The sequence below is a fragment of the Perognathus longimembris genome, chromosome 7 (genome assembly GCF_023159225.1).
Source record: "Perognathus longimembris pacificus isolate PPM17 chromosome 7, ASM2315922v1, whole genome shotgun sequence".
Classification (NCBI taxonomy): Eukaryota; Metazoa; Chordata; class Mammalia; order Rodentia; family Heteromyidae; genus Perognathus; species Perognathus longimembris.
In genome coordinates, this window is record NC_063167.1 from 48,745,460 (window position 1) to 48,759,983 (window position 14,524).

The window sequence follows — 14,524 nt, forward strand, 5'->3', positions numbered from 1 at the left end:
CTGAGTTAGACACACAAAAAAAAATATGATATCCATCCCTTACCATTTAGCTTACATTAAATGAAATGAGATCTGGAAAAGGTGAGGAAAACCATAAAGTAAAAAGGTATACAATTAGAAGGGCAATAGAGCTAGCAAAACTACCATTATAAATCATGTTGTCTATAGAGGAAGGGACAGCATCTGGAAAGATCAAAAGTGCAGAACCTAAATGGAAAGAGCATTATAAACACATATCAGGTGAGCCAAAGGCAAAGTATTTCCAAAAGAAGGTGGTTTTGTGATTGCCCCAAGAACCACAGGGCACTATGTCCTACCACATGGTTAACTAAGGAGGGATGAAAAAGATGGAACATATTTTTAAAAAACATCTTCCTTTAAATATGGAAATATCTCCCTCCTTCCTAATTTATCTGTTCTTTCAACAAAGAAAAGATTAAAATATGTGTACATAGTCATAAGAATAGAGAAAACAAGAAACATCACCAAGTGAAAACCCTGTAACAAATATTTAAAAGATAGGGAAAGAAGATTTAGTTTAAGTATATTCACATTGCAAAGCACATGCTTTGCTGAATTATAAAGTGTCCAAAAAGGAGTATGAATATATTGGACTCATAAGTATTTTTAGAATATTGGAGACACCATAACCACACAAAGAGCTGAAAAGATACTGCAAGAGAAAACTGGTTGGAAACCTCCTTATACAAAGTTTCATACAGAATACATAATTTTCTGTATAATATTCTGTGGCTTTCTGCCAGATCATTTTGCAATGAAACCTGCTATGCACATAAAACTTCCAACTTGCATTTTAGAAATCAATTTCTCAATATAAGAGGATAGCCGTGGATCAACAGATATTAGTGGAAGGCTTCTGTTATGAGAGATGAAGACCAAAATAAATAGAAATTTAAACTTGGGAGTAATGCAAGGATAAGAAGGAAAAGGCAAAATAGTCTATACTTACTATAGTTAGTTACTTCTGAGAGAATGAAATGACATGACTCAGTAAAACACAGGGTACTATGAAAAAGGAACACTCTGGCAACTACTTTCAATTATTATAAGCATAAGATAATTGACTGCATAGATTTAGAAAGTAAATTTGAGAAAATTTCCCATAAGAAGAATCAAATTTGGTCATCCATCCAATTAGGAATTATATAGAAAAACAAATTGTTGATTATGAAACACAATTAAAAGAAAATTATGTCCACAGTGAAAGAGCCAATGAAGCACAACAGAATTTTTTTCTAATGTACCACAAATCGTATTGTCATGAATTTCCACAACTGAGGATAAAATAAAATTTTTAAATTTCTGTGAGAGCAGAAATTGGGTGTGAAATGGAATTCTGAATAGAAATGAAATTGGTTTAACTTACAAGCTAGAAAAATATAATAAATAAAAGATAAAACATTTCTGACATCTAGAAGTCTATATCCAGCTGACATTTGACCATTTGTGGATAAAATAAAGCCATTTTCAGACATGAAAGGCCTCATCCACTCTAAATCCTTTCTCAGCAAGTAAATGGATGATATACTCTGTCAAAGTGAAGGAATACATCTTGGAAGAAAAACATATGGAATTCAGAAAATAGAAGATGCGGCACAAGAATCAAGTGCAAAATTTGTAGGGTTAGAGTTAAGAGAAATTTCTGGAGTACAGCTATCTGTGGACCTAGAAAAGTATGACTATGCATGGGGCTAGCCAGACTTGAGCAAGTGACATGGGGTGCCCAAAGGGTTACTGAATGGGGGGAAGCACATTATGTATGCTTGACTCTATTAAGAGGAGAGAGCTAGGAAATGAAATTAGTAAAAGGTACATAGAAAACTCAAACAAAAAATAAATAAACTTCCCAAGAAAAATGGTAATTCAAAGGAAACTAAAGGATACACAAGAAATAAAATGTGATCTACAGTGATATATAGCCATGATAAAATAAATTTTACTTAATAAACCACTTATGCATGTGCTTTGGTTGGTTACAAGTACGTGAGTATTTAGTAGAAGAAAAATAACATCTCTTCCTGTCCATGGATGCATTCTAGAATCTGACAGTTTATAAATCAATGAGTAGAGTAACTACTTAATTTCCATTTATTTAGAAATTTGTGTTTGGAAAGGCATTGAAAATGTTTAAGGTTATTTTGTGTAGGGTACATAAATCAAGAATAGATGGAGCTATATTTGAAAGAGTTCATGAACCAGATATCAAAGTCCTTAATGAATAGGAAAAAAAGTTTTCTAGAAATTGGAGGGTGGTATGAGCAAGAGTAGCAAGAAGTTACTATTAGACATTAGGATCATCAAGGAGACCCAGGTTTTATTGGATGAAAGGAAGAAGACTCATATTTTTATTTATTTTTCTGTTTTCAGAAAAATGAAATTTTAGTTAAAAGGAAAATAGGAGTCCTTTTTAGAGAAAGTCTGTCAAAAGGAAATATTCTCTTTTTGAAGGTCTTAAAATGTCTTCATATCTCCTTTGGTGCAAGATAGTTTGATTAAGCGCACAATACACCGACAGTTACCATGCCCCAGCCTCCCACTCAACATTCCTCTGTCTTCAGTTTTGGTGTTTTGGTAGAGAAGTCTAGTGACATGTCTACACTAATTGGTTTTCCTCTGTACAGAAATCTTTTATCTCTGAAATATAGATACATATATTCTTTGTCTCTATAGTTTGATTATAGTAAGTTTAGACCCAAATTTTTTATTGTAAAGGTTACAGTTAAGCTATGTAACTCAGGTAATAAGTAAATTTCTTTCTGGAAAGTTAGACACAAATTAATTTTGCTAATTACTCAAAGGATTTATTGCGATTGTGAATATGTAGATTTGTCTTTCCTATATATTACAGGCTATTAGCTATTGAGCCTTTGTGATCCTCTCCTAAGAATATCCTCCAGTTCATTGTTGGTGGTGGTATTTATAATGCACTATGTGAAATTATTTCTATTTTCTTTTACCTTCCTTATGGTTTAGCTCCTGTTGTCACTGCTTTTGATTTTGGTACCCTGGGTATTGTATATGTTTGTCTGAATAAAGAAGGGAAGGGGAACATCAAAATGGTGAGACAAAAGGTAAAAGGCCATCCAATGCAACAGCAATACTTATGAGACAATATATAGTAAACTAACTGTACAACTCGGGGAAGCAGAACTGGGGAGGAGGGAAAGTGGGAGAAAAATGAGGGAGGAGGTAACAAGTTTGACAAGAAATGGACTCACTACTTGATGTATGTAACTGTAACCCTTCTGTAAATCACCTTGACAATAAAATTTGAAAAAAAAAGAATATTCTCCTTTGTTCTCACTGTGTAAATGTTTAGAGTGCTGCTTAATTAATCATGTAATTATTTGTCTTTTACTATCCATTGTGTTTACTTTTAGTTTATAGACACATCCTAATGGGGAAAACCATGCCACCTATGTGTGTTTGGGTCTGGCTTACTTCACTTAGTATAATTTTTTCCAAGTGTTTCTATTTCCTTATGGATGGGGCAAAGTCATTCTGATGGAAACATAGAACTCCATTGTGAATGTATACCACATATTCTTGGGTACAAGAAAGGGAAAACATTTATGAGTGAATTAAATTCTCAAGGTTTTGATGTACAGTAAACATCATCCAAATGATTCAGGTGCAGAAACCTCGTGTCCTTTTTTTCCCCCTTTATGTTTAATTTAGAGAACTGTTCAGTGGCAAAAACCAATAGACCCAAAGCCACATTGTCTAGCACAATCAGATGTGTGAGAAACTTCAGGTAAGAAAGGAGCATGAACAATTGATTTGATTCCGAGTCAGAGAGCTGGACATCAGATCAGCTCTGTGGTACCATTCCTGAGTGGCCAATGTGGCTACTACTTAATCAAACTAATACCCTGACATCACCCTTTTTCCATTCATCTTCCCTTGCACCCTCCCATTTAATACACAACCAAGTTAAAGTGTACTTAACTACCTTCCTATTCTGTTACTTCTCTTCATTCTCACTGATACCACCATAGTCTAAGCAATCTGAACTTACCTTTGCATCTACAAAACCTCAACACTCATTTACTAGGTACCTAATAGTTATCACATATTTACCAAAGTCATTTACAGGATGCTCAATATGTGGATCTAAGGTAGAAATATAAAGGCATCAGTCCAACAAACAAGAATTTCAAGCAAAGTCAGATAAAATCATGATTTAAAATATCTTTTTTTTTGGCCAGTCCTGGGCCTTGGACTCAGGGCCTGAGCACTGTCCCTGGCTTCTTCCCGCTCAAGGCTAGCACTCTGCCACTTGAGCCACAGCGCCGCTTCTGGCCGTTTTCTGTATATGTGGTGCTGGGGAATCGAACCTAGGGCCTCGTGTATACGAGGCAGGCATTCTTGCCACTAGGCTATATCCCCAGCCCGATTTAAAATATCTTATGAGCCAGACTATGGAAATGGAAGGTACAGAAGTTAAAGGGTTTGAAAGCAAATGATGAAGAAAGGTCACATTTTAAATGTTTGTAATTGGCCTTCTAAAGATTACCATGTGTAAATAAACATATACCACTGCTTACTCATGGACTTCTTCTCATGATACTCTTTAATTAGTTTCAGAAGTTAAAGGAGGAATAAAAATGGGTTTGGTCTGAAAAACAACTGTCTTGAGTATATACTGATCAGTTGTCTTCAAATTTGACTTTAAGCAATTTGAAAAATTATTTTATCTGTGTTTTTAAAGTAAAATACCACTAATTTGTATTTCAGCTATGAATTTATATTCTAAATAAGAACAAATTATCAAGTTAAATGCACATTTTAAATTAATGTTCCTTCAATACTAGTTTAGTTTTTGGCACAATGTTTTGATCAATGTCATAATCTAAAAAGATGTGAGACAAAATATTCCTAAAGAATTTGCTTCATACCGAAAGAGGCAGCACACACAATTAGAAAGCACTGTGTGTACTCTTCCTGGGGACATAGTAGTTGTAGACATAGTGACTTAGTTAGAATGAAATCTACTCAATAAAATTGTCAGCTGCTGATCCTGATCAAGAGGAAAGCCTCAAAATATTTATCCGCTCATATGTTGATTTGTTTATTCTGCAGCTGTTAGTGAATCATACTATGTCAGGTACCAAAGCAAACACAAAAATGAACAAAATGCATCATTATCTCTCAAGAGCAATACAATTTAGGAGAATATGACATAAAAAACACTAGATTAAGTACAATGTTGAAGGTGCTATAATATAAGCCTGTAAGCGTTTTTTGTGATTTTACCTTAGACACAAATAAAGAGGTATGTCCAGAACATGACAAGATTTTCTAAATTATTTCACCTCATGCAAAGATAAACTAGCAAATGAAGTGAATAACCAACTCAAATCTAAAAAACAGAGACTTGATTCATCACTATATGTCTAGATATAAATGTTATCCAGTTATCTAGTAAATATGTTTACTAATGGAATTAATATGTGAAACACACACGCAAAAACTTTAGGAGAAAGTTTTGAATATTTTTAAAGAGACAGGAAAAATCCCTTTTTCAACAAACTCTAGAAGTTGTTTTTCTACAGTGCAATATGTTTAATAGAATATCTTATAGATCCATGTTTTAAGTGAAAATGTAAGCATGATAAAATCATTGGGGTGCCACCAGATTGTACTCAGGCTCTGTATTCTAAAACTAAGTGATCATACGGGTGTCTCAACTCCTCTGATTCCCCTCCCCCCTTTATTTTTAAACTGCATGAGAGTAAAACCTGTGTCAAATACCCTATAAGATTACTTAGGGGTTCTATGATATAATGCACATGCATGTCCTATGTAAACTATAAAGTATGTAAACTATAAAGTATTATAGAATCAGGAAATATATAAGAATTAAATCTCGAATGCTTTTTGTAAGGCCAATGCTTAACCACTTGTCTTTTGTTTTTCCCTAGTGCAGTGCCTGGAGATGACCACCAAACGGAAAATCATCGGCCGTCTGGTGCCGTGCCGATGTTTCCGAGGTGAAGAAGAAATCATCTCCGTGTTAGATTACTCCCACTGCAGCCTTCAACAGGTGCCAAAAGAGGTCTTTAACTTTGAGCGGACATTGGAAGAGCTTTATCTAGATGCCAATCAAATTGAAGAGCTACCCAAGGTAATTGTTGACAGCCTGAAGCATGCTGTAAATGAGTATTTCATCATTTCCAAAGATTGTGTCTACTAATAATGTTAGTAATGATCTTTCATTTGAGTAACTGACAAATTACTGGAATTGATATTATCTCCCTGATATTCTGATTACATTTTAATACCACTCCATTTGTGATTTAATGTGATATGTTAATAACAAACTGAACCTCATGAAAATCATTTTATGAATTATGCCTTGTTATTCTAAAGTGGTCTCCACAAAAATAATATCTGAGGGGTTAATACCAAAGACTTACATTTACAAAAGAAATACAAATATAATACCCTATTTTGGAACTGAAAGACATGTTGTACATTAAGGTGATATTGTTTTACATCATTTCTGTTTTACATTTGAGAAATGCTTTTATTCACACAGACATACAAATACTACTATTGTGAGAAATGATTCAATGAAACACTGAATTCACATAGCATGTAACTAGTAAAAAATGCACTAAAATTTTTAACTAATGAATTTTGCATACTTATGCATTTCTATTTTTAACACGGTGATGTGCAAGGAAAGCAAGTTCTCTGGGGACTATTTTCTTTCTTGAAGACTAGATTGGATGGTAAGAGATTAAAGTAGATTCAAGCCACACAGCAGAGAAGTTCAGGTCTGACTAAGTGCTTCTTAACAACCCCCAATGGAAGTCACTTAGAACAAGTAGTTAACATGAATGTTCCTTGAAGGACATATGCTGAGAGTACACAATATGTTGCATTTCCATGGCTTATGGTAAAAGTCTATTAAATATTCAGTAAACAGAAAAAAGATCTTCTACAATAGTTTGAACTTCATTATTAAAAGTTTATATCTTGATGTGTTCTTCACAACTAATATGAATAATTATTTTTACTTAGGATTATAAATGATGGTGTTATAAAACACTTCAAAGTTAAGAACTATGTTAGATGTATTTCGCAAATCTACTTTATTGTTTGGCAATGGAAATGTGTGTTCCATCTTGGATCTTTGCTGAGGAGAGTTGAATGAGGCCTTAAAATTTGTTGATCATGTGGATTATTATCCCTGTTGGGATAATGCAGTATCAATGCAGTATTTTGTTCTAATTTAGAACTCTAAGTACAAGTTTTTTGTTGTTTAGGTCACTCTAATCTAGATTTTCCAAATAAAATAAAGAATGCAAGGTTAAATTTAAATTTTAGATCAGAAATACATAATTTGGTTAATTGCTGTTGGTGCACACCTGTGATCTAAGCTACTTGGAAAGCTGTGATTGGGAGGATTGTACTTTGAAGGCAGCATGGGCAGAAGAGTTTACAAGGCTGCTTTTTAATCTATAGCATAGCTGGTTGCAGTGGTAGTGCATTACCGTAATACTATAAAGGACAGGAATTGTAAAGTAGGCAAAATGTGGTTTAGACATATAACAAAGCAGAACGTGAGATCCTATTCTCAAAATAATCAATGAAAAACAGGGCTGGAGATGCTCAGAACTACCACAGTAGTGTAGCACAAAAAGGCCTTGAAGCCCCAGAACTTTTAAAAGGAAATAGACAAGTTGAGTGATTTGGTGAATATGATCAAAATATGTTGTAGGTATATATGATATATACATAAGTAGATTTATAAATATATATACATTATATGTTAAGTATATGTATATATATACATATATTTATATAGCATAAAGAAACCCATTAAAAATTGCTGAAAATAAGGAACAAGAAAAAGAAGCCATGAAAGAGTATTAGAGGGTATTAATTTAATCAAAATATATTAAATGTATTTATGGAAATAGTACAATGAAACCCCCATGTATAATTAGTGTATACAAATTTAAAATAAATAAAATTTTAAAACAGCTTTTACAGTATATTTATGTCCCAATCATCGCATGAGATACATTTATACTAAAAAGTAGCTTTCCAAAATATATAAATGAGAACCTGTATTTTAATTTGTTAAACCTAGAAAAGTCACATAACTCTAATCCAGCCTGTCATATCTTAAAATCTATATCCATAAATCATATTTTGTAAGGTAAATAGTAGAAAATAAAGTTAATTTTCCACCATCTGTTTTCCTAAATAGTACTTGTGATTTTAGAGGTCTACTAGAGAAATGAATGTCAATCCCCATTCTTTAGGATCCAGCAACCTAATTACAATGACCAACTGAAGCAATAGAGTTTAGTTTTCAATAATGTATAATCAGAGCCATAGAGCTAAATATTGTGATGGAGTTTATGTTTAGTAAAGAATTCCATTCTTAGAGACATTGGAGAGGGCTTGCTGCAAGAGATACAAACAAATGGTACGTATTGGGGAGGGTAGCAGAGTTAGGAAGTTCAGGCCTGTGATGATATGGGGACCAAAATATTTGGGGAGAAAGGATAATTTAGATTCTGTCAATTTTAAAAGTCACATAGCAGTGTTTGGTTTGACATACTAATCAAACAATATCAATAAGAGTCATGAATCCCATAACTCATTAAGATGTTAGTTATTTCTTATAAGAGAAATCTTACAGCATTTTGTCTATTTAGTTAGCTAAAACAGTGAATCAGTAGTAACAACAATATAAGTATACCAAACAATGTATTTGAATTTTCCAATATATTTGAATTAAAGCTAAATAATTGATTACTGTTTTATCAGTATGAAGAATATATTTTAAAGACTTCTTATATAGTCTCTTTTAAGATTTCTCTGAGTTCTCAATTCAATCCTATTCCTTTCCTAAAATAGCTTTTAAAGCTAGTTTTATACTGAGGAGCTTCTATATCAACATGTGATCAAAGTTATAAGACATCTGAGATATTATCATAACAATATGTGGTTATACTTGCATATTATTAGACAAATAACATGTTAAGACACAGAACCAAAAAATAACTTAAGCTTCATTATGTATTTGAAGTAATAGAAAACGGAAGGCAAAACAATTTTTAGAAGAATTATACTTTCACTTAATGGAAAGATTCATCTCAGCACAAGATTTAAACTGATTTATTTTACTTTCTTTTGTCTGTCTCTAGTTTTTCTCAAGATGATGGAATGGCTGTGATAGTTCTACATTCATTTGATTTCCAAAAAGATAAATATCTGACTAGTAAAAATGTTTGTGTGGATATGAAAGTGTCTCCTCTAGTATTCACAGCTAATTTGCCCTCATGTACCAATGACTTTAATTGTATTACATGTTTATTATTGGGTTAATAGACTAGAGATTACAGAATAAACTATTGTGGCAAGTAAAATTATCTTAAACATATTGTGGTGGAATGATGGGCCAATCCACTGGCATTATGATTCATAGTAGGAATGGGTGGCTGTTGTATACTACAATGTAGTATATTACAATGATCAATGTATACTACACAATTCTATACAATGTTTGCTCTAGAAGGTAAAGTTCCTCTTAACTAATATTATGTGTAAAGTCTTTCATGATTTATAGAGAAATTATTAACCTCTTTGAGGATTCAAATCCACAAAAGTAGATTAAAAGATTTTGATGTCTACCATTTTATCTTATCATTTTCCTTTTTTCCTTGAAATTTTTAAAATTTAATTTTATTGTCAAGGTGATATACAAAGGGGATACAATTACATATGTAAGGTAGTGAGTTCATTCTTGTCAAACTTGTTACTACCTCCATCATTTTTCTCTGACCTTCCTTCCTCCCCCATCTCCTTCCTCTGAGCTGTACAGTTAATTTCTAACATATTGTCTTGTAAGTATCACTATTGCATTGGCTCACACTTTGTCCTTTGTCTCATCATTTTGTTGTTTCCCTTCCTAATTTAGATAAACATATATACGATAGCAGGGTGCCTAAATCAAATACAGTGACAACAGGAGCTAAACCATGGAGAATAAAAACAAAAGACATAAGAAATAATTTTGCATAGTACATTAAAAATAACAACAATGAAAAACTACATATTTCAATATCTTGGAGTTCATTTCGCTTAGCATCATGTTCATATTGAGCTATTGTGGGAGATCACAATATCTCATTTTCTTTATATTCCACTGGTATTGTTACTACTGTGATTTCAGATCTGTTAAGTAATAAATACACATTTATACTCTTTTTTTTTTTTTTTTTTGGCCAGTCCTGGGCCTTGGACTCAGGGCCTGAGCACTGTCCCTGGCTTCTTCCCGCTCAAGGCTAGCACTCCGCCACTTGAGCCACAGCGCCGCTTCTGGCCGTTTTCTGTATATGTGGTGCTGGGGAATCGAACCTTGGGCCTCGTGTATCCGAGGCAGGCACTCTTGCCACTAGGCTATATCCCCAGCCCCAACACATTTATACTCTTGATATTGCCTTATGATAAAAAGTTCTTATCTTTTAAGTTTTTTATTTATTTTTACTAATTTATGCAGTGAGTATTCTATCTTGTTTTACATCTCTATCGTAAGGTGTTATAAAACAGCTAGAGAACAAAAAGTCAGGCTTAACAACATTCATGAAGATATGTCAAGAGTGTGTCAGAAAACAGACAAAAATAGACCTGAAACAAGTGAAATTATTTTCATTAGGAGTAGTTCTGTGTTGCTTAATTTTTTATAGTACAAGGTAAAAATGCAAAAAGACAGACCTTTTTCACCTACATGTCCACACAATTTATTATTTAATGCTACTTTATTTTGAAATAAGAACTTAAAATTGTAGACATAGTGGTAAACTGTAATAGATGTGTATTATATATAATAGTTGGGAAAGGATATCATGAATAAAACAATAAAATGAAAAACTATAGAGGAATATCTTAATACTAAAGAACTCTGGAGAAGATAAGATAAATTATCTTAAAATGTGTAATACCTGTCCAAAATTGTAATACCTGATGAGTGAACTTTCTAAGTTCATTTGACCATATCCAAAAAGGAATGCACCTAAATTTGAATCATTATACCTTTGAATCATCAGAGGTTTTCCATTTAAAATCTGCTCCAAAAGTATTTTGGACATTTATGAATTAATTTTGAGACCCAGGCAAGTCTGAGAATTTGAGAGCAAAGGTATTTTATTTTCTAGAAATTTTAGTTTATTAATGTAATTCCAGAGTTAGTGTCATAATCCTTCAAATATATTAAAATAATTTAACATTTTGCCTTACAGTTCTTTTTTCCAAGACAAGTCTCTGAGTAACTTTTGTCATTTTTTACATGAATACTTCCTGGATTCTTAACCGTCTTGATTTCTTCTAGACATATTCTGGTTATGCTTAGTTATCTGGTTAGGCATTAGTTTATCAAAAAAAAATTATCCTACTGAAAATACTTAAAGCAATGAACAAAATGTAGTGGGGGACTCAGAAGAGAGATAGGAAATTGAGAGGATTGAAGAGTCCTTCTCCTCTTGATGAGGGCTAAAACCAGGGGTCCAAAATTGATCTTAGAAACCTACAGAGAAACTAACACAGTCCTTTAGAAAGCAAAGTGATAGTAGAAAGATATCATGAGATCTTGTCTAGGAGTTACTTGATCTCTCCCAAGAATGCATAATGGCAATAAAATTGGTCAAGTTCATTGTGCCCAGGAAGGCAAAAAACTATCAATGTGAGGAGTGTAACATCTCAACAGCTTCTGCTCTTGCACATGACAGAACATACTTGCTTCAATTCACAGAAACAGATAAAGTACTTATTGTGTAGTACTTACAAAAGTAACTCTGGATATTTGCAGTCTTCCAAGACATTTGATATTTAAGATCTTGAACATTACAATAAAATCTCCATGGCTTGGAGCTGAAGTTCTGATATATAATAAGACTGCCATAAAAACACTCATAGTGGATACAGAAATAATCACATATGAGACAGTCAAGCAGATATTTGAAAATATTTTTTATCATAAAACCAAGGAAACATGTTTAATTTGTATATAACACTGTATGTATTCTTAGAGCTTGGTCATTCTCTGGAGGCACATAAATTGTGTCCTCATTTATGTTAGTCAGTGGCAAAATATCTAAGAGGAACAGTTTTGACAAAGAAAATATTTAACTTGGCTTCGGTTTTAGAGGTTTCAGTATGTGATTGGATGGCTCCATTGCTATTTTTAAGTGTGTAGCAAGGCAGAAACACCAAGGCAAGTATGGCAGAGAAAAGTTTTGTGCTCACCTCATGGTGGACAGGAAGTAGAAAGGAACAGACAGGAAGAGGTCAAGAACAAACTGTACCTTTCAAGAACATGTCTTCAGTGTTCTTTCCCATCCATGCCACACTCTCTGGTAGTTCATCCAGCAAGAATTCATCTATAATTCATCGATGAAATCAGCACTCTCATGATCCCATTACTTCTCAGTATTACCACCATCAGTGAACAATGTCCTCAATATATAGGCCTTTTGAGCTCTTTCATATCCAAACCATAGTTCTGTTGGGCCTCAGCATGATCTATATGATTAGGTGCCAGTCATCTGGATTCTAGTTCACTAAATGTAGAAACTGGCACTTTCTTTCATTTGCTATGTAGGCATTTTAAAACTTAGATACATTATTTTTATTATTTAATTGCCAAAGCAATACTTCAGCAGTCAAATGTAAAGTTATTTGTAAACATAAAAGTGGTATTACTTAAAAACATAGGAAGGTACTTGCTTTTTGCTTTAAAAAGTAGTTTTAAGATACAAATTGTGGGGACTTGGGATATGGCCTAGTGGCAAGAGTACTTGCCTCATATACATGAGGCCCTGGGTTCAATTCCCCAGCACCACATATACAGAAAATGGCCAGAAGGGGCACTGTGGCTCAGGTGGCAGAGTGCTAGCCTTGAGCAGGAAGAAGCCAGGGACAGTGCTCACGCCCTGAGCCCAAGGCCCAGGACTGCCCCCCCCCAAAAAAAACCAAACGATACAAATTGTGCCCCAATCAATTCTTTTTCAATAATTTTATAATTCAGGGATTTATTTATTAAATTTTTTTAATTTATTAAATTTTTAAATTTATTAATAATTTTTTTAAATTTATATTTATTAAATGCAGTACCATAACCACTAATTCTAGGCCATTTTTTAATCATTACTCTATCCAAAAAGATAAGTTCCAATTAGAAGTCATCCTTGTCTCCTCTTAGCCCCTCCCTTTCTCTCTCCATGTTTTTTAATGACTCAGTCATTCCATATAAACAGAAGCATATAGCCCAGAGCCTTCTATGACTGGCTTTCTCTCTCATAGTTTCAAGGCTCACCCATGATGTAGGATACACATGACTTGTTCCTTTATTCCTACTCTGTGTTCATCTGAAAAGCTTTTCCCCTCTGTCTTTTCAGTAACAATCCCCTGACCCTCACATTATTTTTCTCCCAACCAAACCTTGCCCTTATATCTTTAGGAGATACCTAGTAATATTTAATTGTTTTAACCTGTATTAAGATACTGTCTAAATATTTATAATTAGTATAAAGCCTCACCATTATTAGCTGTCTCTGACAGCCATTTGCTGGCAAAAATAAAATTTGAATATTACTCACAATTGAAGAAGGAAAGATCCATACATATTTGTTTACAAACAGGATATAAAAAATAAAATTCAATTTAACAGTTCTTTGGTTTTAATTTTTTCGTGCTGTTACTGGGGGTTAGGGTAAAATTATCTACTTTTTGGAGCGTCTCCATAACCACTATTTGATATAGGGCACCCTTCATTTCTTTTTCCTCTCAAATACTAAACTCTGTCTCTCTGTCCTTAAAACACATAATGTTTTCTCTGACTGTAAAAGCTGAAAAAGAGTATCTAATATGTTTATAGGCAATTAGTGGGAAATAAAATTTTTCACAGTGTTCCAACACCTTAATATTGTATAGTTCATTGGTCTGAGTTTGTGTGTGTGTGTGTGTGTGTGTGTGTTTGTGTGTGTGTGCTGAGTATCAAACTTAGACAAAGGCGGCAATAATCTACCACTAAGCTACATTCCCAGCTCCTTGACACTTCTTAAATAGTCACAAATAATAAACTATAAGGAAGTGATCCAACATGTAGAGTAGTATTTATGGTTATCAATTCTTATCACAAAAAATTTTAGGATGTAAAGAACATTGTAAGAAAGAATATTAACTGAATGCAAGTGCCACCACTTTTACTCGCTAGATTCCAGACAGGTTAACACCTTGGGCCTTAGCTTTAGCTAAAAAGGAAGGTTTTTCTTGTCATTTCATTAGGTTGCAATAAGGACCAAAAAATCTAGAATACATGAAACTACATCAAAAATAGCTAAGCAATTTTTATAATTCTTGAGAAAAGACAAGTGGTTTGATTTAACAGGAAAGGACAGTTTAAATATTTTTCTATAAAATAATGGCAAATACTGTATTACAAGGAATTTTAATTGCTTAACAAAAAGTTCCACCTTTACTA

At 33.3% G+C, this 14,524-nt stretch overlaps 1 protein-coding gene across 2 annotated transcripts in view; it reads left to right on the forward strand.

Annotated features, from left to right (window-relative positions):
• The window catches only part of Lrrc7 (leucine rich repeat containing 7), a 374,249-nt gene that overhangs the window by 73,949 nt on the left and 285,776 nt on the right, over positions 1–14,524 (forward strand). For both annotated transcript variants that reach the window (XM_048349940.1, XM_048349941.1), the window contains exon 2: positions 5,946–6,148. In XM_048349940.1, the coding sequence (XP_048205897.1) occupies positions 5,946–6,148 (203 nt within the window). The remainder of the gene's footprint in view (positions 1–5,945; positions 6,149–14,524) is intronic.